At 51.5% G+C, this 26662-nt stretch overlaps 1 protein-coding gene and 1 pseudogene across 1 annotated transcript; one reads left to right on the top strand and one right to left on the bottom strand.

Moving 5' to 3' along the window:
* The window catches only part of LOC121154969, a 440652-nt pseudogene that overhangs the window by 283202 nt on the left and 130788 nt on the right, over positions 1–26662 (bottom strand).
* On the top strand, positions 1230–15907 carry LOC121155010 (zinc finger protein 883-like). Its single transcript, XM_040978193.1, has 3 exons — positions 1230–1430; positions 11560–11686; positions 14595–15907. The coding sequence occupies exons 1-3, from the start codon at positions 1230–1232 to the stop codon at positions 15905–15907; spliced, it is 1641 nt and encodes a 546-aa protein (XP_040834127.1).

Below are 26662 nucleotides of genomic sequence, written 5' to 3'. Positions count from 1 at the left end.
AACTTGTTAGAAAATTGAAGCAAGAGCAGCTATCGGGTTTATAGAGAAGCTTGGACAGAAGAATGGCGGAAACTGATGCTTTATGAAAAGTTGATTGAGGACCTTGTCCACACCCCAGCCGCCACCAAGAAGCAGCTTACAGATCTGGGTTTATTATTTTTTTAAGTGGTGCCTGTTGGCAACCCCCAGAGCTGCACTGTGGATGGCAGGAGCTGAGGGCAGTGGAGACCTCGTCCAGCGATGACATCTTTCCATTACCCGCTACCTGCTCGCTCTTCCCCATTGGTCACAAATCCCAGACAGGATGTGACGTGGTCTGTTAGCGCCAGCCCTCAGCTGACCAGTGGTGATGCCCCTGAGTGTCCGCGAAGGAACATGACCAAAGCGAAGCCACTGACTGCAATCATCACCCCATTCTCGGGTGGACACACAGAATGGACGGGGTCAATAGCCACTACATGACACCACGTGCCGGCCTTCTCGCCACATGGTTGCTTGGGTGTTGCCTAGCCCCCAGCTGCTTTCTCTGTCCCGACTCCCACCCGCCTGCCCTCAAATCTGAATTCTTGTGAAGCAAAATAGACACATCACGTACAGTTTAATCCACATAGGCTTCAGGATTAGCACATATCGATCAGAGAGCAAGGCTGTTGAAAAATAGTTCCAATACCCACTGAAGTGTGGCCGAATTCTCCCAATTAGCAAACACAACGTCCCTACACCGGGATCCTACTGAAGGCAGTGTCTCTGCTTCGCTCCCCACGGCTCAGAAGCCCCGCGGGGTCTGCGGCCGCGTCCCCAGCCCGCGCACCGCCACTCGCGGACCGCCTGGGCGGGCAAGACGCGCTCTCCCACGGGCCACGCCTTCCAGAAACTACATTTCCCAGCGGGCTTGGCGCGCTGCCTCAACGGTCCGAGCCCCTGAGAGGGCCGGAAGCAATGGCGCGCGGCCTTCTGGGACATGTAGTCCTGTGGGCGGCGCAGGGAACTCGGGGATCCGAGTTTGGGTGTAGCCGCTCGTGGTCTGTGGCCGGGAGGACACGCGAGGAGGCGCGCTGAGCGAAGTCCGCGCGGGGGCAGGGAAGGAGGCTGGCTGGCGATGCCAGGGTCGGGGCGAGGTGTGCGAGGCGCAAGGCGTCTGCACCTGCCAGCCGGAGCAGAGGGAGCGCTGCGCAGCACGCTGAAGAAAGTGACAGTGGCTGGTCCCGGCTGGGATGCTGACGCGAAGGATGCCAGCACCAGGGCAGGAAAGGAGGGACGCGCTGGCCCCCGGGGGTCTGCGCGGGGAGGGGTGTGGCCCTGTGTGTGGCCCTAGCTGTCACCGGCCGGAATTCCGCCACTGCAGGCTGGACGCGGAGCGCGTGCCAGTGCTGTCCACTCCCCTCCGACGGCGGTTCGAGTCCCTGGGTGTGAGCGTCTGTCGGACAGGGGTAAGTGAGGCTGGGTCTAGCCAAAGTTTGTAGCTGCTTCCGAGGGTCCTTGCAAAAAAGTGGTGGGGTGGGAGGGAGTGAAATGTAAAGATGAGTGTATGTTGGTTCCGTTTAAGTTTTGCATAGTTTTTCACAATGCAAGTTCCCCCCCCTCCCCGTAAGCTTGTAAAGACCCCTCCTATGAGTGGGTTTTAAACAGTTTCTGTGCTGAAATAAACTTGTCTTCTAGTCTCATTGTCAGTGAGAACTTTGAAGTATCCTTCTGGGTCTGGGACTGTGGGCATGTCAGAGGCCCGTGGGTGAGCTGGGGTTGGCTGAGTCTCACCGTGGGGGCGCGAGCCCTGTGCGCGGTGGCCAAACGCGTGTTTCCTTCTTGTGAATGTGGCCGGGTGTGACTGTGCGAGCTTGTGTGTAGCTCTGTGTGTGCCTACCCGTGTGGGGTGTGTGTTCCCACTCTTCCTGTGCCTTCCGGAGTGATCTGTGTGGACTTTAGGATGGTGTATGGCTGCGTGTCCTGCACCTTTGGGCATGTAGTGTGGATCTGTGTGTGTGTGTGTGTGTCAGGTGTGTGTTGGTGTGCTTTTGGTTGTGTGTGATTGGACGTGTCTGTTCCGTGGTGCTTCTGTGTGTGCGAGGTTTTTTATCTTCCGTGTGACCGTGTGCTTTTGCAGTCTCAAATGTGCGCCAGCACGCACCAGCGCATCTGATTGGCCAAATGCCGTCAAACGCACGCCCAGGCGTCCCTGAGCACTTCTTAAGCCCAGGCCCCGGGGGCTGAGCTTCCTCAGTGGACAAGCCAGCCTCACTCTGTCCAGCGGGCCGGCAGCCAGCGGGAAGCCCTCACTGTTAGGCTCCGAGCCTGGAGCAGAGTCCCTTGGCTGCAACCCAAACAGGGCGGCCTGAGGCTCCCACCGAGATAGCTGCGGAAGTCAGCTGGAGGGGTCCAGCTGACCAGCACACACCTGCCACAGCCCCTCGAAGACCAGTGTGGGGACGCACCAGCAACCACTGTCAGCTCTGTGGTGGAGACCTCAGGTGTGGGGGAATGGACTCTGGGGAACTGGGGGGAGGAGGGAGGTCTCTTCCAGAACACACAGCTCTTGGTCTCGGTTCTGGTCAGGGCGATTGGGAGTGGTGGGCAGGATGGAGAACATGCTGGGGAAGGCGGGGAGCAGCCAGCAGGTGGGAGCCCATTGAGAGTCGCAGGGTTCGGTTTCTGACTCGGCCAGCTGGGCCTGGAGAAGGAGTTGGGCAAGGGGCCTGAGGGTAGTTTGGGGTTGTACACTGTGAAGGTCCTACCAGAAGCACACAGGGACCATAACAGGAGAAAGCTGGTAGAAATGGTATAGGCACGCACAGGGGGAAACGGGAGCCTGGCTGTGGCTGGGGACTTGGCTGAGCCAGACCCTTACAGGCTAGGTGGTAACTCGGGGTCCTGGAGTTGAGGGTTGCAGCCTGTGAGGGTGGCAGGGCTTGGTTCTGCAAGCAGACCCTGGGCTGTGTGGGTGCGTTCCTCTGAGCATCCTTGGCGTGTGTGTCCACGGTGATGACTGAGCCTGTGTGTGCTTTCAATGAGGCTTTTGTCTCAGTGAACATGGGCAGTTGAGTGTGTGGCCACGTCTCTGCACCTGGACGTGTGGGTCTGGACCCCTAGGTTTCTGAACATGTGTCATTCAGATGTGTGTGTAGCGATCCCGTGTGGGGTGTCACCCAGTGCTGGGAGGACCCTGTGTCTCTGAAATGTGCCAAGGCCCGGCCTGGGTCTCTCAAAGCCCTTGATACTTGCTGGCTCTTGGGAACATGAAATTCTGTGACCTGTGTCTGGCAGGCCAGCCCCAGAGGCCGGACTTGCTGAAGGACATGGGACAGGGATGTGACTCAGGGAGGCTGGGGGCCGCTGTGGAGAAGGGGGTCTCAGGCAGCCCCCAGTGACCACGAAACGGAAGCCCACACAGAAACTGCCAGGACCGCCTCGGGCACTGCTCAACCAGTTATCAGGAATGTGGACATGGGCTCCTCCCATGCCACCATTCCTTTGGTCTTCAGCTGTCTGGAGTTGAAAGCCAGTGCTGTTACACAACCGTCTCAGGCTCCTGCATGAAATAACAGGATGCTTGCTTAAACCTGAGCTTCGCAGCCACAGTGAATGACTCTTGAAGAATTCCTAAGGAGGGCCCCAGTGCAACGGCTCAGTACCTAAGTCTTTGTCTCACAAGCGCTGGGATCCCACATGGGTACGGGTTCGTGTCCCGGCTGCTCCAGCTCGCATTTAGCTCCCAGCACTGAAACACTGAAGCTCAGCTGTGGCTACCTGGGGAGTGAATCAGCAGATGAGACATATTTCTGTCTCTCCTCTCTCTAAGCCTGTGCTTCCAATAAAAATAAATAAATCCTTCAAAGAAAAAAAGAATTCCCAAATAATGGAACATACCTTTATTTAAAATGCATTAGAATAAATTTAAAAAATAATTTTGCCATAGATGTGTTCCACATTCAGGATAACTGTACACTTGAAGTTTATTTATTATTTATCTTAAACAAAACGTCATGTGTGCCATGTGTGTTTATTTATGAAATCTGGAACTTTAAGGTCTCATGGCAAGCAAGTGTCCTCTGTGTGTCATGTATGCCCTCGGTGACACACAGAGGGGTCAGGGGTCAGGGGCCTGCAGCCCTCAGTGCTTTACAGAGGGGTCAGGGGTCAGGGGGCCTGCAGCCCTCAGTGCTATACAGAGGGGTCAGGGGTCGGGGGGCCTGCAGCCCTCAATGCTATACAGAGGGGTCAGGGGTCAGGGGGCCTGCAGCCCTCAGTGCTATACAGAGGGGTCAGGGGTCAGGGGGCCTGCAGCCCTCAGTGCTATACAGAGGGGTCAGGGGTCAGGGGCCTGCAGCCCTCAGTGCTATACAGAGAGGTCAGGGGTCAGGGGCCTGCAGCCCTCAGTGCTATACAGAGGGGTCAGGGGTTGGGGGGGGGCCTGCAGCCCTCAGTGACACACAGAGGGGTCAGGGGTCGGGGGGCCTGCAGCCCTCAGTGCTATACAGAGAGGTCAGGGGTCGGGGGGCCTGCAGCCCTCAGTGCTATACAGAGGGGTCAGGGGTCGGGGGGCCTGCAGCCCTCAATGCTATACAGAGGGGTCAGGGGTCGGGGGCCTGTAGCCCTCGGTGACACACAGAAGGGTCAGGGGTCAGGGTCCTGAGGCCCTCGGTTACACACAGGGGGTCAGAGGTCAGGGATCTGAGGTTCTGGGTGACACAAAGGGAGGTCAGGGATCAGGGGTCCTGCAGCCTTCGTTGTCACACAGAGGGGTCGGGGGTACCTGCAGCCCTCAGTGATACCCAGAGGGGTCAAGGGTCAAGCCTCCTGCATCTTAGCCTCCCTGCTCACTGGCCTTACTCCCTCTAGTATGTTGATGGGTCCACACGGTGTCTGGGGTACAGAGGCAAGATCAATTAGGGCCGCTTTCCTGAGTTCACCTTGGTATCAACAACTTTCATGTCATTCTGTCCTTTTCCGTTTTGTTGTAGTGTTTAAAGGGGGACCCTCTCCAGGCCCTAGGCCCCAGAGTTGCTGCATCACACATCTTTCAGTGGAGGGGACGCTGCTGACGCTGTGCTTCGCGGTCGAGGACACCGAGACTTAGGGAGGTGACGTCATCTATACAAGAACCACCTCCCAACCCCCCAGCTGCCTTGTGAGTCTTCTGGCTCCAGATCCCTTCAGCGGCTCTGCCTGCAGAACGCCCCAGCTGCCTCTCAGAGATGCAAACCGCAGCAGGTGAGAGATGTACACAGCGAAAAAATCATATGGGGTGCGACAGAGTGGAGATGGCCTCCACGGCAGGGGTGACACAAGGAGGGTTTAGACTCAGGGTGGACTTGAGCATCCCCAAATATCTTCCCATTGGCTTGCTCTGCGATAAGAAGGGTCAGAAGGGCCCTTGCCGTGGAGCCACCTGGGTATTTAGGTCACATTGGTTGATCCTAGCATTCTGCTGGTATGTTGGGAGCTGGAAGTGACCCTGAGTCCTCTCCTGGGGTCTGACCACGCAGCCAGTTGCCTGGTAACCCAGGTTCAAGATGATGGTGATCAGCCCAAGCAGGTGGCAGTGGGGATGGTCATGGTTGGCTGGCTTGGGTCCAGGTCACGGATCCTGGTGACGGCTTCCCTGGGTAGAGAAAGGCGTTAGTTGGCTGTGATGTCACTCGCTTGAAGCCTTTGCATTTAGAAATAGTTGCGAGTGCTTTTCCATCCTGTTGGATGCCTCGTCACTGTCTTGATTGTCTCGGTGACTGTGCAGAAGCCTCGGAGTCTGACGTGGTCCCCATTTGTGCAGTGTACTTTTGCTGCCTCTGCTTTGGGGATCTTACCCAGGGATTCGTCCCCTACACCAATGTTTTGGGGTATTTTTCCTTCATTTTCCTCCGGTAACTTCCTGATATTTTGGCCTTTGATCCATCTTGAGTTGATTGTCATGTATGATGAGAGGTATGGATTTAATTTCATTAATATATATGTATAGAGAGAGAAGGTATAGCCTTCCATAGCCATTGTCTTTCCGCTAAGCTAAGGTCTTTTTGCTTTTTACTGCTAAAACTTCTTGTTTGGTGATGCGTTCACCTCTTGCTGTAGTGTAAATCTAAAATATGTTATTTCGAAAGTTTAAAAAAGTCAAAGAAAAGTGGAGAAGGAGGGAGGAAGAGGAGGGGAGCATCACCGGGCCTTTAGAATAGTATCTACAAATCACACTGAGTCTGTTAGATATTAAAGACTAAAATAAAGAGCTGCATGTCGCTGGGGGAACGTGTCCACGGAGCTGTCGCACGTGCAGTTTCCCCCGTGGCCTCATGTTAGGTGGTGGTAAGACGACACCACACACGGGGGATGTGGGTGATGACATGTGTGTATTATTCAATGTCACTCAGAGTAGCAATGCAAGACCCCCACAGCCATTAAGGCAGTGAAGAGGATGCCCATTACTGCCCCGTCAGCCTGGCACCTCAGGCATTTGCTTCTTTGCCTCTTCTCCTCTCGGAAGTGTCAGCTTTAAAGAGGCAGAACATTCGTTGGTCTCGTTCCCTACAGCGTCAGCTGCCTGGACTAGAGAAACAAAGGAATAAAGGAATAAAGGCACGAACTTTCCTGCACCAATCACGGTAGTGATCAGAGGTGTAAACTCACACCTCGTAAGTGTACCCATGAGCATGCGCCTGCATTTGTGTGTGCCCTCGTGGACATGCATGCTTGCACATGAGCGTGTGTTTGCAGGGAGCTGGGCTGAGCTGAGGTGTCCCCTCAGACGCAGTGTCCCCACAGACACAATGTCCCTAGGCATGCATGCTTGTGCCTGAGTGTGTGTTGACCTTGCAGGGAGCTGGGCTGAGCTGAGGTGTCCCCTCAGACGCAGTGTCCCCTCATCTTCTTCTTGGAGGATGAATGAACCCCAGTCTCCATCAGTGTATGCTGTGGGGAGGGAATCAGGGGTTCCTTGGTAGAACTGGGAGTCAAGGTCAGAACACGAAGGTATCGACAGGATTTGTGCTTTGGATCCCTCAGGGCTATGACGACGCATAGGATTTAGCTCTACCTAAATCATCTCTTAACTGTTTAGATTTAATTTACTCTTAAAAATGTGTTTATGTTTTCATTTTTTATTCCTTTGAAAGGCAGGCAGAGACCTCGTCTCTGCTGGTTTGCTGCTCAAATGCTTGCAGCAGCTGGGGCCGGGCAAGAGCAAGGCTGAAGCCGAGGGCCTGGAACTCAGTCCAGGTCTCCCACGTGGGCCACAGGGACCCAAGTCCCTAAGCCTTCACTTACTGCCTCCCGGGGTGTGGTTGGCAGGGAGCTGGAGTTGGGAACAGGGCCAGGGCCTGATCCCAGGAATTCAGATCTGGGATACAGGCATTCTGAGTGATACCTTAATTACTGTTCCCCAAATTCTCCCCTTTAATTTAACCTATTGCCTGGAGAATGCGTGCTGGAATATGGCCAACATTTAAACTAATAAAAAACAATAAAGACCAGTTTCTAGTCGGAGGTTTTGTTTCAAAGGAGAATGCATACCATTTCTTCTTGCAGTCATGTCATGGTGTGCGTCCAGTTCACTGTTAACTAGAAACAACTAAACACATCGCAGCGCTGGTTAATGAGCTGCACGTGAAGATGCTTAGGGAGAAATGAACTGGGACTGCAATGCACCTGCAAAATGGGATTTGTGAACAGGTGGACAGGTGGTTAGACATGGGACAAAGTAGGCAGAGCAAATTGGGTGTTTTCCTGGGCAATTATTTCAACTTACCTCTATGTTGGAACATCTTCGTAGCAAAACCTTGAGCTTGAGGTACTCAGCCGCAGTTGCAATGTGCAGGAGACTTCAGAGTTTGAAGTGCCCACGCCTCTTTGCTTGGCCTTCTAGTTCCTTACCCGGAGACAGGTACTTTCCAGTGTCTTGTGCGATCTCGCGTGCTCTGCGTTCACACAGCTATGTGCCCGTGTGCGTCACTGTGTAGGTGCAGTCTTCTAAACGTTTCTGGGGAAAATGGAGAAGTTCGGGACAGGTATTTGGCTTAGCAGTTAAGACACTAGTTCAATGCTCACCTCCCATTACCAGAGTGCCTGGGTTCAATCCTTGGCCCCGACTGCTCACTCTGACTGCCTGTTAAGGCAGAACTTGGGAGGCAGTGATAAGGACCCACACAACTGGGTTCCTGCACCCACACAGGGGGCCCTGCTTTGGGTTCCTGGCTCCCAGCTCTCGGCCCGGCTCAGCCCTCGGCTGTTGCAGGCATGTGGGAAGTGAATCAGCAGGTGGGGGTCTCTGTCTCTCTATCTCTCTCTGTCTCCCAAATAAATATATTTTTAAAAGATGCCTTTATGTAGGTGAACTTTTTCTGGAAATCCATGCATAGTGTTTTTGTAATGCACATCTTCATAAGCTTTAGGGTAGCCGCTCACACGCATACATCTTAAAAATTTTGTACCACAGTAAGTTTAGCTTTCAGTTCCACCTTCGGTCATCTTTTGGAGTATACTTGTATTTGCGAATAAGTATTTTTTTCACACATGTGGTAATTCATTCTGCACATCTGTTTGAGTCTTGGTTTTGATTCTTGTGATAAAATTTTCCCAAAGCATCGGTCAGTATGTGCCTGGCTGGTGGTGCGTGCTCCGAGCTTGTCAACTCTTGTCCAGTGGTGTGAGGGGTTCACTGTGACAGCTCTGAAGCCTCACCACTCCTTCCTCCTCCGCCAGCCTCCTCTCTACAGAATCCTGCCCGGACACGAGGCAAGCTCTTCCAAAAGAATGCAAGAATGATGGCCAGATTCCCGCCAGCCTGGGAAACGGTAAGCTGTTTATGGACGACCATTTGCCACCGTCTCTGCCCAGCACAGACATTGCCCTGGAAGGAGAGCCAGGACCAGCCCCCAGTGGGTTGGTTTTCCTTGCATAAGCTGCCCTCTTTCCTGCTGCCTCCTCCTCCTCTTTGCTAATTCCCATCGCCGACCACATGCTCTGACCTTTGCTGCATCACGCTCCGTGCTTTGAACTTGGCTTGATGTGCTCAGAGTAAGTGTTTCTGTTTGACAGTGGGTTCTCTATATGAGTTTGTTCATCTTCTGTCTAGCCTTTTAGGCTAGTTCTGGGAGGGTAGGAACCTCAACCCTTGCTTGCTGACCCCTGGGAGCAGAGCTGATGGATACTCTGTGTGTCAGTGGGAAGAAGCATTTCATGACCAGAACCACAGCGAGTGAGCACTTCAGGGTGGAGCATATGGCTCAGATTTGGCCAATGACGATTAATCCTGGCACTTCTGTTTGTTTCAACACCCAGATTGTCCAGTTAATACCAGGGGAGCCTGTTGGGCCCTTGCAGCAAATTTTGGGGGACGCAGGAGCTTCATTGGTCCAGGTTAGGTCGTATGTCAGCCCTGCAGTCAGCGGGAGGTCCCTGCTTCTCCCTAAAGAGAACGGACATAGGGACAGAAATTGTGGCTCTCACCTGAGGGCGCTGTCTGCCCAGTGGCTGTCAGAACTGGAAGGGTGGTACTGCTGATGTGCAGCAGGCCAAGGAGGCCAGAGATACCACCGAGGACAGCTGTTCCCAGTGGCAGTGTTGCCACGGCTGCGAAACTTGGTACAAAGAAGGCAGATCTGCAAAGGAAGAGCACAGGGCAGGGTCCAGCCCTCCTGTCCACTGGGTGGAGCTGAGAACCACTCCGGGCTCTGACCAGCTCATGCCAGCCCTTCCCCAGCCACTAACAGTAGTGTGACCTTGGCATAATCTCTAACTCTCCGTGCCTTGATTTCCTCCTATGTGAAGTGGGAGTGGCAAGTAGCACCACCATCATAGGGATATCACGGGGACTGAGCGCACACTGTACTGACCCAGGAGCGAGCCCTTAGATGAGTGTTTGTAACATAAACCCTCAAAAGCGTCCATCCTCAAAACTTAGATGCACTCTTCTAACCCTGACCTCTGACCTGTTGCCCCCAATTTTGAATTTGACCCTGATGAGCGGAAGGACTAGCTCAAGTTCGTTCGCTCTGAGAAATAACAGGGGCTTCCTGGCGAGGACGCCGACGTCAGTCCAAGCCAGTCTCCAACGCGCCGTAACCGGTAGGTTAGGCGTCTTGGTGGGAATCACTGCAGCCCTGATTTCTTGTTTTGTGTTGGGAAAGAGGTAACGGTATTTCCCAAAGGGAAGCAGCTCTGGCCTCTTCTGTGCTCTGGCCTCCGGACAGTGGTGAGCGGCAGCCAGCCTGCTTCCAGCTCTTCCTAAGCGGCAGCCTTTGTTATGGAGAGATACTGTCCTCGGGCTCCTGTCTAACCCTCGCTGCCTGAGAGGCAGTGCTGTGCTCACTGTCCCCACCACTGCGGAAAGGGCCACAGCTCCTCTGAGGCTGGGGCAGGTGGCCCTGACGCCACAGCTTCACCCCGTTCTGCGGAGAGCTTGCCTCAACAGGACACTAACGTTCTCTTCATCTCTGTTTCTCTCCTCCGTAAGCTATTCTGTTGCTTCAGCCTTTAGTTCCCTGTGGATGACTGCTGTTCTGCTCTACCTCTGCTTCAAGACTCAGCTTGCATTTCGCCTCCTCCATCCTAGGACTCTGAAACACAGCTGCTTGCATAGATGGAGTCAACTCCTCCCTCATGTGACCATTGGTGCGTGAGCAGCGAGGGCTGGGGAGTGGCAGCCCAAAGAGTTATCCACCCAAGCTTCTCTGTGCTTCTCTGTTCTGTGTACTGGTTAGAACACAGAAGTCACACGACCAAGTCCAACTGCGAGGAATGCTGGGAAATGCAGTATCCGCTGGACAGCCGTAGGTTGACCTGTAGCTTCTATTATTAAAAAAAAGGAGAACAGGCATTGTCTGCTACAACCCTGGTTTGCTAGTTAGCTTATCCCCAGGATCAGGCCACGATGGATACAGGGTGAGTCAACTCACTGTCCAAGCCAGCATCTCTTTCCCATAGACGAGGGCCCTTGTGTTTTAGACAAATATCTTGAATAATAGGGAATCATTTCTTGAGCACTGACCATATGGTTAGGCAGTAAGTTAATTGTGTTTTATTGGCATTGGCCCACTTAGTCCTCACAATAACTATGAAAGATACTGGATATTACAGCTGATTCCTGTTCCGGATATAAGAGGACAGGGGAATTTGGTATGACCCTGAAAGTTCATCTTTCTGGCTCCAGCGGACTAGCCTGGATATGTTCTTCCCTTGACATTGGTAGAGATGAATGGGTATGCTAGTGTAAGAGTGAGCGCAGACGAGAGAGAGAGAGAGAGAGAGAGAGAGAGAGAGAGAGAGAGAGAGAGAGAGAGAAGGTGAGAGTACTAACTATGCAAGATTTTCCGAGTTTCCCCTTAAGTCACATTTTATCAGCATCCCACTGGTGAAAGCATGTTCCGTGGTCAAGTCCAGGTTCAGGATAGGAGATTACTGCATATTTACGTGGGAGAGACAGCAGAGACGGGGCAGGGTGAGAAACTGGGAACGTTTTTGCAATCAAACAGAATGCAGAATCCTAAACACGTCTCAAATGGGAAGCACTTCTGACCTCCTCTTGAGGACCAACTGAGCGACCAGTCCCTGGGTGAACAGCACTTGGCTCTTGTGTTACAGGCACCAGTGCTCTTCAAGGATGTGGCCCTGTACTTTACACAGCAGGAGTGGAAGCTGCTGAGTCCTGCTCAGAGGGACCTGTACAAGGAAGTGATGCTGGAGAACTATGAGAACTTGACCTTCTTAGGTAAATACAGACTCCCACACTCAACCCGGGCTCCTGGGAGCCTCTGCAAAGTTATGCATTTTTCAGAAGACTTGGAGGAGTTATGCACTGTGCCTGGGCCCAGCCCCTGAGGCTCCCCTGGTGCTGGATTCATCCTAACACTGGCTCTGCTCTATTCATGGTCTCGGTAGAAGCACCAGTGACTCCACTTCTTGAAGCACTTACAGCAGGAGCAGCAGAATGTGCTACTGCTGGATATCACAGTGATATCGTATGCAGCCCTGATTCTTTTCATGACTGGATCGGTGCCAGTCATGTGACCACAGCCAAATCGATCATGGCATCTTGTAAGTCTAAGGTCTCAGGAGATGGTGTCAGCTTTGTGGGAACCACACGGTTCTTCATCAACAGAAATCTGAGCTGGTGAGAGAGGGAGGCAGGGCAGACGTGGACGCAGCTCTCTCTCTACATGCCCATTAGCCGTCCTTTGTGTAAACAGCTGGGCTTCTTGCTATGCCAGCAGCTGGCTTGGAAAAAAGATTCTGAGAGGCGTGCAATGTTTCTTTCCTTCTGTCTAGTGGGTCATCCAGTTTTCAAACCAATGTTAATTTCCAACTTGGAGCAAGGGGTAGAGCCTTTTATCAAGAAGCGCGAAGCTGGCCCTGTACACCACAAGCAAGATGCTGAGGAAATCAGTGTGACCAGATCTGCGTTGGGTGAGTAAAAGGCACACCGTCGACATCCCCACAGGAAGTTCTCCTAGGTGCCCATCGGGCCAAGGGGTTTGAGAGAAGGACGAAGAGGTGTTGTCCGCTGAGAATCTCTTCCTTTCATGCTTCCATTGCCACACTTCTTTCCTACATGCTTTGCATCGGGCCCCTTTAAAGATATGCATTTATCCATCTTCATCTTCCAAACAAGGGGCACACACACACACACGTGGGAAGAAAGACAGAGAGGTTCCGTTACACCGATTCACTTCCCGAATATCTGCCATGGCCAGGCCTGGCCTGAGCCCGAGCACCAGATCATCACCTGCTGTCTCTCAGGACGCACCGACAGGAAGCGGAGGACTGCGTCCCCAGACCCTCCTCCAAGAAGAACCATTTGAATGCATGAGAGGATCGACCTGGAAAAGCTGTTTCCTGAATTTCTTTTGTGCAGGTTAAACAGCTGTAGGAATTCAGTGCATCTGAACAATATAAGTTTTATTAGATCACAGCTGTCTGTATATATAAAAGAAAGAACATTGCTTAAATACCACGGCTATCACACGCCACATGCTGAACCTCAGGAACGTAGAACATTGAAAGTTCTTTTTGATTGACGATGCATGCATCTAATATAAGTCTCAAATAGCAATAAATGATATTTGCCCAAAAAAAATCAGTAATATTCTTTCTTACTTCCAGCCTCCACTTCCCCAGTTTCATTTTTGTTGCTGTTTATAATGGATGCACTTAAGCCATGTCTTAAAGATGTTGTCCAAATCAGCCTCCAATGGCATTGTTTCAAACCCACCTGGATGATTTAAATGAAAACCAGGGCATTGGCAAGGCCTTTGTGTCTAGTGCTAGCTGCTAGAATGAAAACTGAGATGGCTTGCAGATAACGTGCATTTGTTTCTTGTATTTGTGGAATTGATGTCCAAGGGCAACGTTCTGGGGGAAGGTCCGTCTTTCTAGTTGCAGAGAGCTGACTTTCCATCGTGTCCTCACACGGTGGACAACAAAGTAAGGTGTGACTCCAGAGCTCTCTGTCCTCTGCTGGTAGGGTCAGTCATCCTGTTCATGAGGGCTCTATGCTTGGGCTGCACCTCCCAGTACTACTACTTTGCAGGTTATTAATTAATAACCTCCAAAGTTAATGTTCTGTAGATTTGTTTCATCCATTGGAAAGGTAGTGATAAGAGAAAGAGACAGAGAGATCGATTTTTCATCTACTAGTTTACTTCCAACAAGCTTGTAATAGCTAGTGCTGGGGCTGGGCCAGGACCAGGGCCAGGCTGAAACTAAGAGCCTGGAACTCAATGCTGCACCATAACACTGACCCCCCCAAAATGTGAATTTCGAGTGGCAACAGTTGATAAGAGATGTGGAACAGCTGGAACTCTTGTAGACTGTTAATGGGATCACAAGTTGGTATAGCTGGTTAGGAAAAAAACAACAACCCTGTTAGGCAGTCTCCACTAGACGTCACATGTATAAAGTTAGCACCACAGCAATCCCACTCCTGGGCGCATGCGCACGTGAGGGATGCACAGGGAGACTCACTCCGGCTCTACTCAGAATGGCCCTGCACTGGGCTCTACCCAAAACACCTACCAGCACCTATGTATGAAGCGAGTATTGTACAATTTTTAAAACTGCTGAATCTTCAAATTTTCAAATGTTTAATAAGAAAGTGAACCAGCAGAGGGAAGGCCTCCTCTCCCCCTTTTCAGTTATATAAATAAACACTGTTAAAAATACATATTAAGATATATTTATGCCACAGAATACAAATGCATGACTTAACAACGACACAAAATGATGGCTGTCACGCAGGTAACACCCAAGTGCAGGGAGCCACATGGGAAAGGCTAGGTTCTACTGGGTGACAACGGGACAGTGGGCAGGAGCAGGCAGGGCTCATCAGCACTGGGCGAATGAGTCCGTCCTGGCTCCAGTGCTGGCCGACCGAGGACTGGCTGAGAGTGGAGTGCAGGCTCCATCCTGCACACATTCTGCTCCATTCTGCTCACATTCTGTTTCTTCATCTTAACTTGGCAGCTGTGGGCGCAAATGTGCAAAGGGAACATTCACCAAAACTGGACATGCTTTTTAAAAACTTTTCTGCGTGGTATATTTCCCTAAAACACTCTGAGTAAAGAAGTTTTACAAATAATGATATGAAACAGAGATGTACTCTCTAAATTGTTTTTTTTCAGACAAGAATAAAGGATGTCAAGAGAAGGCACAACTTCCGAAGTCGGGCAGCTCACGGACACCAAGGCAAGAGAAGGTGCTGAAGCCGACCCAGGGCAGTGCGCCCTTGCGCATGAGCACAGAAGCAGAAAGTCAGGACAGGTCATCTGTGGATGAGAGGAAATCCGGCCCAAGTGTGGCTGCAGAGTCTCGCCAAACCAGCCCACCTGGCCAGGAAAGGCACGAACCCACGGCCTTGGCGACCCCATCAGGTCACACATCAGCAGTCATAGCAAGAGCGGGTACCGCTCGAGGAAAGGAGATTCCGCAGAACGATGGGCCTGGCAAAGCCCAGAATGCAGTGCGCGTCACCAAGCGTCGCCAGACTGCCAGGAAGGGGAAGAACCACTTTAAGTGTCGGGAATGTGGGAAGACCTTCAACCAGACCCTGCACCTGGTGGAACACGAGCGCATCCACTCGGGGGAGAAGCCCCACAAGTGCGACGCCTGCGGGAAGTGCTTCCGCCACAGCTCCTACTTCTTCACGCACTACCGGATCCACACGGGGGAGCGGCCCTACAAGTGCAAGGTGTGCGGGAAAGCCTTCAACAGCAGCTCTACCCTCAGCAGTCACCACCGAATCCACACCGGGGAGACACCCTTCAAATGCAACGAGTGTGGCAAGACCTTCAAGCAGAGCACCAAGCTGACACGTCACCACAGGGTGCACACCGGCGAGAAGCCCTACAGGTGCAATGAGTGTGGCAAATGCTTTGGCCGCAACTCTTCCCTGAGGGACCACAAGCGGATCCACACGGGAGAGAAGCCGTACTGCTGTCAGGTGTGTGGAAAACACTTCCGGGTCAACTCACACCTCGCGGAGCATCTGCGGCTCCACCAGGAAGAGCAGACCTTCCAGTGCAATGAGTGTGGCCAGTTCTTCCGGAACGGCTCCCACCTGTTGGAGCATAAGCAGCTCCACGTGCCAGAGATGCGGGAGGAGTGCCTGGAGTGCGGGAAAGTCTTCTCCAGCAAGGAGGCCCTCCTCCATCACCAGAGAAGCCACACGGAGGAGCCCTTGTACCACTGCCAGGGCTGCGGCAAAGACTTCCGCTGTAAGTCGAGCATCCAGCGGCACAAGCGGCTGCATGCGGGGCAGAAGCCCTTCGTGTGCTTCCAGTGTGGGAAAGGATTCACGGACAGGACCACCCTGAATAATCACCACAGAGTCCACTCTCAGGAGAGAACCGATCCCTGCGGGAAGTGCGGTAAATCCTTCAAGCACCTGGCCTCTCTCATGTCCCACCTCCGGATACACGAGGATGATGAGCCATAGTCAGTGCCCCAATAATGTGCCAAGGGCTGTCAGCCGAAACCTCACAGCTTTACAACCACTAGAGAGGGCAGCAGATGTTGTCTTTGTTTCACATCAGAGGTTGGCTGATGGCTGGATAACTCTCAATCGTCAGACAGTTCCCCCCCTTTCCACATCTGGCACATTTGTGCCATGTCCAGTTGTCGACACTTCTCACAGCTGGCCGCCATGGACAGAAACGGAAGCTGTTGTTGACACCTGCTGCTGCAGGGGCAGTTCCTCCACATCGATCAACAACCTAGCAGCAAATGTCCTTGGTGACCACTTCGAGAAGCTGAGACTAAAAGCCCTGTGGGAAACTGACTCTTACAAGGAATTCGGGTGGAATCTTCTGTACTGTCCAATAGAGGAGCACCAACTAGATGCGGATGCTTAAGTTTAAATGAGCCAACAGAACATTGAAAAGACACCCTTCACACTCGAGGTTGGACATCTCGGTGCAGTTGGAGACCGTTCTGGCCAGCACCTGTTTAGACTCCAGTCACTCCATTGATCACACAAGCATGTCCAAAAAAAAGCAGAAAAACGGTGTATAGCTTTGAGAAACTGAATTTATACTCTCTCCTCACCTCCAGAATATGGCATTTCCTACACACGATCTGGAGGAATGCGTCCAGGAGTCTCTGGTCACTTCAGCTCTGAGAATTTACCAGCGCTTCACCGCAGGGCCACATTTTCATGCCTGGAGCAGAACAGCCAATAGATTCCTGACAATATTACTGATAAATAGCAAATGTCTACTGAGTACTCTATTCAACAGGCATGGTGCTGATTTTTTTTACGGATTATCTTCATTAATTCTTATCAGGATCCCATGAAATTGGAACTATCTTTTTTTTTTTTTTTAGAAAGTTGAGGTTTTTGAGAACTTTTTGCTTTAAAAAATGCCAAGTCTTCACATGAAGTGAGATTCCATTGCTAATCCAGGTGTTCTTTCTGTATTGTACTCCTTGAAATGGATATGACTCAAATTATTACCTAATGTGCCTTTTTGGAAAAAGTTTCCTTGTTTACATTTCTATCTAGACTACTCCTGAACACAAAGAGTAGTTTGAATTTATTAACAACTGGAATGGGCACAAACTGGTGTTTGTGGGAAGATGGGTAATAGTGTGAAATCCCAACTGCGGCTTGCTGTTAGAGGTTTTGTTGGTACAGCCATGTCCACCCATTTCTGAACTGTCCCTGGATACTCTTGGGAATACAACAGCAGCATCACTTTGGGACAGAAATCTGGCAGCCTCAAAGCCAGGTACACCTGCTACGTGACAGGAAAAGCTGGCCAACCTCCTCTCTGAACGACAGCAGAGCTGACATGAACTAGGTTAGAGATCAACTCGAGGGCAGAGTCTCTTGAACTTTTGCACCGTTGAGTTGAGTTTAGATGTTTGGTGTTGGTGTTCAACATCCCCCTTCCCTGTGTTTGTGTGTGCACTCAAATAGTGTCTGTGCACACTTGGTAGATATGTTAAGTGAATATTCTTTACCTCTTTTCGTTTATTAAGTTGTTCATGCTCTCTCATTGCAAAATGCCAGCCACAGCCTCCTCAGTCAATCTCGTTAGCCATAACCCGGTGCCACCCACGGCTTGAGATGCCCTGGCAGGGCCACAGTCAAGCCAGGATCTGCATCTGCCTAGGGCTTGGTGGGCATGCGAGGTTTGGTTCCCGGAGGCACCAGGTGGAAATCCCCAGCATGTTCAACCTGTGGCTCTATGCTTGTCCTGGAAGAGACCTAGAGCAACAGGAGTGAGCATACGGCGATAGACTCAGGTGCTCTGGATTCTTTCTGGCCCCTTCTCATCGCTGGTCCACAGATGACCTGGGATGAGGGTGGAGAGACCATGGGTGAGTAAACCTGAGGACTCTGCTGGGGCTTTCAGTAGCAACCCTCTCGGGCTACATGGCCGCGTGTTTCTGTAAACCAGCTCAGGGCAGCTTTGAGGAGGACTGTGTGTGGGAATCTGTTTATGTAATGGTTGCTGTTTCTATCTGTGATTTTTTTTTGTGTGTGTATGAAGAATGGATTGGGGGGTGGGGAGGTGGGAGGGGACCTTCTTGTATAAGGATAGAACTGTTTGTCTTTTTATTTTTCACTTAAGCAGTTACAATAAGCAAGTATCACTTTGTAACTCTTGAAAAGGCCGGGGTTGTGCAATAGTGTGAAATCCCAATTGCAGCCTGCTGTCTAGAAGGTTTTGTTGGTACAGCCATGTCCACCCATTTCTGAACTGTCCCTGGACACTCTTGGGAACACAACAGCAGCATCACTTTGGGACAGAAATCTGGCAGCCTCAAAGCCAGGTGCACCTGCTACGTGACAGGAAAAGCTGGCCAACCTCCTCTCTGAACGACAGCAGAGCTGACATGAACTAGGTTAGAGATCAACTCGAGGGCAGAGTCTCTTGAACTTTTGCACCGTTGAGTTGAGTTTAGATGTTTGGTGTTGGTGTTCAACATCCCCCTTCCCTGTGTTTGTGTGTGCACTCAAATAGTGTCTGTGCACACTTGGTAGATATGTTAAGTGAATATTCTTTACCTCTTTTCGTTTATTAAGTTGTTCATGCTCTCTCATTGCAAAATGCCAGCCACAGCCTCCTCAGTCAATCTCGTTAGCCATAACCCGGTGCCACCCACGGCTTGAGATGCCCTGGCAGGGCCACAGTCAAGCCAGGATCTGCATCTGCCTAGGGCTTGGTGGGCATGCGAGGTTTGGTTCCCGGAGGCACCAGGTGGAAATCCCCAGCATGTTCAACCTGTGGCTCTATGCTTGTCCTGGAAGAGACCTAGAGCATCAGGAGTGAGCATACGGCGATAGACTCAGGTGCTCTGGATTCTTTCTGGCCCCTTCTCATCGCTGGTCCACAGATGACCTGGGATGAGGGTGGAGAGACCATGGGTGAGTAAACCTGAGGACTCTGCTGGGGCTTTCAGTAGCAACCCTCTCGGGCTACATGGCCGCGTGTTTCTGTAAACCAGCTCAGGGCAGCTTTGAGGAGGACTGTGTGTGGGAATCTGTTTATGTAATGGTTGCTGTTTCTATCTGTGATTTTTTTGTGTGTGTATGAAGAATGGATGGGGGGGAGGGCAGGGCAGGGGAGAGGACCTTCTTTTTGTATAAGGATAGAATTGTAGCTCTTTATATTCATCATCATCTTGTTGCTTGCAAGTAACTGAAGCTAAGCTCACAGCAGCTAAAGCCATAGTGGAGGAAGGAGATTGTGGACATGCGCATCTGTCAAGTTTCCTTGCTGGAAAGGTCTCTGATCAGCCTATCTCAGCTGCGGTGCTGCGTCTGCGTTTGCCCCACTTTCCACAGACAGAAGTGTCACCAAGATAGATGGATCAATGTAGGGAAAAGGCAGAGTGCTTTCCCCTACAAGCCCTGAAGGAAGAATCTCAGCGAGGCTGCTGTAATCCAGAGGGAGGGCTTGGGAGACCTGTGGGTCTGTTTTTCCTTTGAGCAGTTACAAGACACAAGTATCACTTTGTAACTCTTGAAGAGTCTGGACTTGTCAGGGTGAGATGCTGGGACAGGAGAACTGGGACCCCCCAGACCTGGGAAGACAGGACCCAACTCGAGGGAGAGTCCAGCTGATTCTTATCCCCCCAAGAGTAATAAAATTGTTGTCTGCACAGAAACTGCCTGTCCTGTTTCAATTGTTATTCTAAACCCTTGAGATCCAGGGGTCAGGCACTGGGGCCATGACTGGGGACTTGTCACAAGCCTCTTGAGCTGCCCAGTCCTTTTCCTGGTTCTGGAGCCACAGAAAAGCACTGAGCAAGGCCGTACCCGTCCCATCGGAGTCAGTGGGACAGTCCTAGCTGGCTGCAAAGGCACCCCTGCACCAGGACCGAGGCACTAATGGTGGCCACGTGGGCAGACCATGAGCAGAGGGCTGCCAGGGCAGACCCCGGCATCCTCTGGAGGAATACTGCTTTCAGCCCAAAGGGTGCAGAGTGGGGCCCGGCAGAGAGCCCCAGCCATCATCCCTAGAGCCTTTCTGAACCGCAGAAGACTCCGGGTCTTGGGGTTTCTGTGGACATTCAAAACACAGAAGGAAGAAGGGAGCTGGGGCTGGCACATAGTGGGTGTCCCAGGACTGGTGGACAGTCAAGGGAGGCCCAAAGGGACACAGGGGGTGGGAGACCAGCTGGTATATGGGGCCTACAAGGCGGAGTGGAGTTGGGGAGAAGGGGAAAAGCAGGCATGTGGAAGAGGCCGTTCTGGACTGTAATGAGATTCGAGGTGGGCGGGCTTGATTTGCCCAGAGACAAGACTAAAGGAGGGATCAGAAGAGAGTGGGCCAGCCTCCAGGATGGCCACAGGGACATGGTGTCTTAGGTCAGTGATGAAGGGGGCAAGGAGGGCTGCGGGATTTGAAATGTGAATCTGTGGGCACAGTAATCTTAGGGGGAGCCTGCAAGTGGGTTCTAGCACACCAGAAAGTCAGCCAAAGGTCAAGGCCTCAGGTCCGTGAGTGACCCCTGGGTCATAGGAGAGAGACACTGAGGGCTGTGTGTGGGTGTGGAGTCTGAGGGACCCTTCTGGAGGTGCCTGGGGTGCCGCAGAGGAGGAAGCATGAGGAAGTGGCTCAGAGACCTGCAGGTGACAGTGACCACTTGGCCGTGGTCGGGCTGGGAGCACTAGATGTGCACAGCTGGGCAGGGCCACATGATGATCTGAAATGCGTGTGCCTCCAACATGACTCCATGCTGTGTGCACATGTGTGTGTGGAGTGTGTGTATCTGGATGCCCTGTTGTTTGCTTTGGGGGGGTTAGACTTTGTGGCTGGGTCTCTGGATGCAGCTCTGAGTTTCTGGGATTACGAGTGTGAGTGTGTGAGTGTGTGTGTGTGTGTGTGTTTGAGTGTGTGTGTAGCTAAAAAGTCATTGTGTGAGTGTATGAGTCTGTGTGTAGAACTACTCTAAAGCCTTCCCAGCTTGCCAGTGAGCTCAGGAACTCCCGCAAGACCCTGCCACTTCTAAGATCCTGTGAGCCCCCAGAGTAGCACATTGGGGACCAAGCTTCTGGCACATGGGCCCCTGGGGGAGAACCTCATCCAAGCCCACAGTGCGTGCTGGGGCTGGCCATCCTGCTGATCCTGCCAGGGCCCACCCCCACTTCCCAACAACTTCTGCCCTTGCTACCCTGAAGCATGAAGCTCTGCCCTGGAGATGTGTCACTTGCAATTTTTCCCTTGGAAGATGAGGCCCAGGGCCAGGGGCTAGGGTCAGAAGGACACTGGAGGAGTAGACTCAGTAGGAGATCCAGTTAGAAGACTTGATTCATTCCAGGAAGCTGTGGGCCAGAGTGGAATAAAACATCTCTCAACCCACACACCATAGACGGAATGCAAGTGTAACCAGCTCTCGAACCGCCCTGCCTATGTGCCAGCCAGACACTTGTTCTAAATGCTCGGCAGATATTTCTTCATACTAAACCCCTGGTTAAATGATGTACAGTTTTTAACGGGCCAGTAAGCTGAACTCAGAGAACTTACATAAGTTCCAAGTTACGAGCTGTCAGAATAAAACAGGCAGGCCACGTGATTCGTAGGACCCCACAAACTAAGAATTATGAGGCTGGTCTGGTATGTGTGTGCATGTCAGCGGCAAAGCGGGTCACTGATATTTCCGCCTGTTACCTTCTTGGGGTCTTACAGCATTGCATCCCACATGTAGGCCTAGGAGTCGTTTTGTTTTTGTTTGATCTGTGGGTGTGTGACAGGTGCTTTTTTCATACAGATTTGCAGTTATTCCAGCACCATTCATTGAAGACGCAATCTGCTCCGTCTTTTGCCGTCTTTTGCCCCTTGTCCTGAGTCCCCAGACTACGGAGCCCGTCTCGGGGCTTTCCAATCCGCTCTCTTGACCCACAGGTCTACTCTTCCACATCTGGATTACTGTAACTTCATGCAGGCCTCCAACTCTCTTCCTCTGTATTTCTTCTCTGTGTAAACTTTACAATCAGTTTGCCAATACTTGTAAAATCAGAAGGAACCTCAAAATAATCTGACGCTCCAGTTTAGGGACCTGTGGTTCTGATTCTGTATCTGTTGCCCACTCCAGTTGGAATGAATGTATGAACATCCAGGTCAGAGACAGACCGAAATTTCAACATTCCACCAATATTATCTGCCTACGTCTTTCAGATACTACTCTAAGCATGGTTTTCCTACTCCGTAAACTGGCTTGTGAGGAAAAAAATCTATCTGGTAATCTTGGGTCCGACCACTAGGTGGCATATAACCGGAGTTTGAGATATATTAGCCATTATGTTATTGTAACCCTAAACATCATGCATAAAATATTTGCTGCACATGTTTCACTATGTTTTGCTGACATATCCTGAGCCCTGAATAAATGTGTTGTTAAATACAACTGACTTAGAGAATCATTAAAACGTGCTCCACCTTGATCAAAACAAGGATACTGTAACAAGACTTTGGGGAAAAATTTAAAAAGCTTAATACAGCAATGTGAATGCTGGCACGTTCATATAAGCTGGTAGTTGTGTAAGATCACCTGGGGATGGGCCTGGCATGGTAGCTTAGTGGCTAAAGTCCTCACTTCGCATGCACTGGGATCCCTTATGGGCACCAGTTGATATCCTGGCGGCTCCGCTTCCCATCCAGCTCCCTGCTTGTGGCCTGGGAAGGCAGTTGAAGATGGCCAAAGCCTTGGGACCCTGCACCTGCATGGGAGACCTGGGGGAGGCTGGACTTCAGTAATTCTGATGGCTGTAGCCTCACTGGTTATCACAACCAAAGAGCTAGAAAGAACTCAACAGTGCAACAGACAGCCTGGTTAAATACAAATACATCAGGTCACATGCATACAGCAAAGCTCAAACAGCTGCTGAAAAAACCAGCAGGCTTATATGTGCTATGTAAAAAGTTCCTCTGGAATACCCTGATAAAATAAGCCTTTAAAAAAAAAGGCACGGAACACTTTAAAGACTTTCATTTTTGTGTAAAAAGGAACGTGTGAGAATGCACTTATGCAAACGTAAATACAAGTGCCATGAAGAATACGATAATAATGCCTATGGCAGAGCAGTTAGCCTAGTGCTTCAACCATCTGCATTGCATAGTGCAGCATCAGTTCTGGGTGGAAGTGGTGATGATTCAAGAAATTAGGGGCCTGGCACGCTAGTCTAGTTGCCAAAGTATTCACCTTACCTATGCCAGGACCCCACATCGGTGCCAGTTTGTATCCTGACTGTCCCTGCTTGTGGCCTGGGAAAGCAGTCGAGGACGGCCCAAAGCCTTGGGACCCTGCACCTGCGTGGGAGACCCAGAAGAAGCTTCTGGCTCCTGGCTTTGGATCAGCTCAACTCTGGCTATGACAGCCACTTAGGAAGTGAACCAGCGGACAGAAGATCTTTCTGTCTCTCCTTTTCTCTGCAAATCTGACTTTCCAGTAAAAAAAAAATTAAAGCTCTTTTTTTTGTAATTTTTATTGGTTTTTGATTTGAAAAAGAAAAAGAAATTGGATTCCTGCGGCCCACATGGAAGACCTGCATTGGGTTTGTAGCTCTCCCCACAAGTGTTACAAGTTAGCCAGTGCTAGGAAGTAGCCCAGTGGACACAAGCTCTCTCTGTCCCTCTTTTTGTCAAATAACAAAAATGTATTGTGGAAAGCAATAAAAAAATTTTTTAAAGGAATTTCTGAAGGTATAGCCACAAAAATGTCAATATATGTATAATATAATACAATATATGTATAATTGCATATTTTATCTTACCTGTCATGTTATACTATGTACATCCGTGTGTCATGTTACAGATTATACCCATTTTAAATAAAACTCTGGTATTCTGTATTTACAAATATAATTACGCACTGCAATATGAATTACACATGCATGGCATACAGAACAAACACATGTAGGATCTGTGTGTGAGATGTTTAGCCTATACAGCACACCTTTCATATACATGAATTCCGGGAAGACATATCTAAGCCATGACACGACTTACCCGCATGCATGTGCTAATCAGATAACGCCTTGGTGGCTGGGGCACGTGTGACGGGAAGAAAGATCTGCATTGTGAAAAGCTTATTTTTAAATCTTCAGGACAGTGTTCCCCGTCGGGAGGAGGCACAGGGGGGCGCGGGGTCCCCAGGTCCCCTCACATCCTCTCCCACGCCGGCAGGGAAGCTTCGAGCACTGGGCCCGGCTGGCTTGGCGAACGCACAGCGCCTGCGCAGACTCCGCACCACGCATGCGCCCCACGTCTAGGCGCCAAAGTGCCGGGGTTCTGTCAGACAGGGCCTGAGGAGCCGAGCGACGGCCTGAGGGGCGGAAGGCCCGGCACGGGCAGGCGTGGGCTGCGGCCGCTGCTGTCTGGAAGGCCAAGGTCAGAGCTGCAGGGGCCCCAGGGGAGGCCGGCGGCGCGGGGCTCGGCTGGGCGCTGAGGGGCCGGGGATGGCGGGGAGCAGCCGCCCCAGCGCCCCAGGAGCAGGGCCCGGCCGAGGACTCCGGGCAGGCGGCCCTGGGAGAAGGGCCGGCTCCTGCGAGGGCCAGGTCGGCTCCAGAGTCCCCGCTGAGTCCGGGCTGGGCGTCCCGTGGCCCCCACCACCCCAGCTGGCCCTGCCCCGGGATCCGTGGCCCCATGACCCACCCCGTGGCCCTGCTTCAGCATCCATGGCCCCCACCACCCCAGCTGGCCCTGCCCCGGGATCCGTGGCCCCCACCACCCCAGCTGGCCCTGCCCCGGGATCCGTGGCCCCCACCACCCCAGCTGGCCCTGCCCCGGGATCCGTGGCCCCCACCACCCCAGCTGGCCCTGCCCCGGCATCCGTGGCCCCATGACCCACCCCGTGGCCCTGCTTCAGCATCCGTGGCCCCCACCACCCCAGCTGGCCCTGCCCCAGTATCCATGGCCCCCACCACCCCAGCTGGCCCTGCCCCAGTATCCATGGCCCCATGCCCCTGTGGCTCTGCGGGCCTTCACGTGATCCCTCCACCACACCCCGGCGGGCCACGCCTCTATTTGGCTTCGCCTTTGCCCAACCCCACCTCGGGGCTGGGCTCCTCTCTCTTGCCCTGCACCTGTCTCCTGGTCTCCTGTGCCCGTGCCTCGCCCCTTTGTCTCCTTCCCACCTGCCCTGCTCCGGTCTTCCCGTCTCCCTCATTCCTGCCCCGCTTTCCTGCTGCTTCTCTTCTACCTAGCTTCTTTTCTCTTTTCTTTTCTGTAAATTTCTACCGACAAATCCATGTTTACCAAATGTAACAGGGTGCTTCCATACATGTAAACATTATATAAAGATCAAATCGGAGTGATTAGCATGTCTGTCACCTTCTTGTCATTTTTGGGGGGTAATGAGAACATCGAAAATGCAACCTTCCAGCCATTTTGAAACACGCACTGTTGCTGACTGGTCGCGCTGCTGTGCCCCCGGACGGCCCGCCCCACGCCAGCAGCGCCCTGCGCAGCCACTGTCTTGTTTTCCACTAATAAGACAACATTTTAAAATGACGCAGTGAGATCATGTGGTGCTGGTCGTGCTGTGCCTGGCTTGTTGTACTTAGCAGAATGTTCTCTTAACTTCATCCATGTAATCCAAATGACAAGATTTCAAGTTTTTTAAATGCCTGAATAATATTCCATTCCGTGTACTTGCCACATGTCGCTTATCCGTGTAAATGTTTAGACACAGGTTGGTTCTGTATCTTTGCTATTGTGAATAAAGCTGCAGAAAACATGGGAGTGCAGTTACCTGTTTTTTAAGATTTGTTAATTTTTATTGGAAAGGCAGATTTACAGAAAGGAGGAGAAACAGAAATATCTTCCATGCACTGGTTCACTCTGCAAGTGGCCACAATGGCCGGAGCTGAGCCAATCTGAAGCCAGGAGCCAGGAGCTTTCTTTGGGTCTCCCACGTGGGTGCGGGGTCCCAAGGCTTTGGGTTGACCTCTACTGTTTTCCCAGACCCCAAGCAGGGAGTTCGATGGGAAGCGGGGCAGCTGGGATGTGAACCAGTGCCCGTATGGAATCCTGGCACATGCAAGGTGAGGACTTCGCCACTGTGCCTTTACTCTGGCCTGCAGTTACCTCTTCGTCAGACTGATTTAATTTCATTTAGTTATATATACCTGGTAGTGGGATTTTTGTATCATAGGGTAGCTCAGTTTGGATTTTTAAAAAGATGTTGAATGATTTTGTACCAATTTTGATGCTTTCTGTGGAATATATGTGTTTCTTAAAAACAAAATCAGAAAACTGAAATGGAGCTAAAAATTGTGAATAACTTTGTAAATATTTAAGAAATTATATTCATTCTAAAAATCTCCCTCTGGAGATAACGGATTGCCCGAGTAGTTCCCTTGGTGAATGCTAATTCACCGAACATTTTAAAATGAGCCAGTACTAGCCCAGTAATATGTTCTTTTAGATAGTAGAGAATAATTTCCAATTTGCTTGAATTCTTAAAACTAATTGTTTCCATTTGAAAGCTAGAAACGTACACACACACCCCAAGAGAGGGAGAGAGAGAGATGAGGGGTCCCGTCCGCTGCGTCAGTCCTCATTAGCCCAGGACAGCTAGGCCTGGACCCGGCTGGAGCCAGGGGTCTCCCCGTGTGAGAGGCAGGGGCCCAGCTAACCTGCTGCCTCTCACAAATCAAAGTACTTTCATATGGATGTTGTATCTTAACTGCTTTGCCAAACACCCACCCCCAACACGTTTTAAGAGACTAACGTAATTC

This window comes from Ochotona curzoniae, unplaced genomic scaffold (assembly GCF_017591425.1).
Source record: "Ochotona curzoniae isolate NIBS_2020 unplaced genomic scaffold, NIBS_Ocur_1.0 contig_2861, whole genome shotgun sequence".
Taxonomy (NCBI): Eukaryota; Metazoa; Chordata; class Mammalia; order Lagomorpha; family Ochotonidae; genus Ochotona; species Ochotona curzoniae.
Note: the sequence above shows the minus strand (reverse complement) of the source record. Positions and strands in the feature narration are given on the sequence as shown.

What these genes read in the sequence shown, in the direction of transcription:
- LOC121155010 (XM_040978193.1), top strand. Translation starts at nt 1,230, where the DNA reads ATGCCAGCACCAGGGCAGGAAAGGAGGGACGCGCTGGCCCCCGGGGGT. An exon ending in TGAGCGTCTGTCGGACAGGG is followed by an intron (nt 1,431 to 11,559) that starts GTAAGTGAGGCT and finishes CTTGTGTTACAG; the next exon opens with GCACCAGTGCTCTTCAAGGA. An exon ending in TGAGAACTTGACCTTCTTAG is followed by an intron (nt 11,687 to 14,594) that starts GTAAATACAGAC and finishes GTTTTTTTTCAG; the next exon opens with ACAAGAATAAAGGATGTCAA.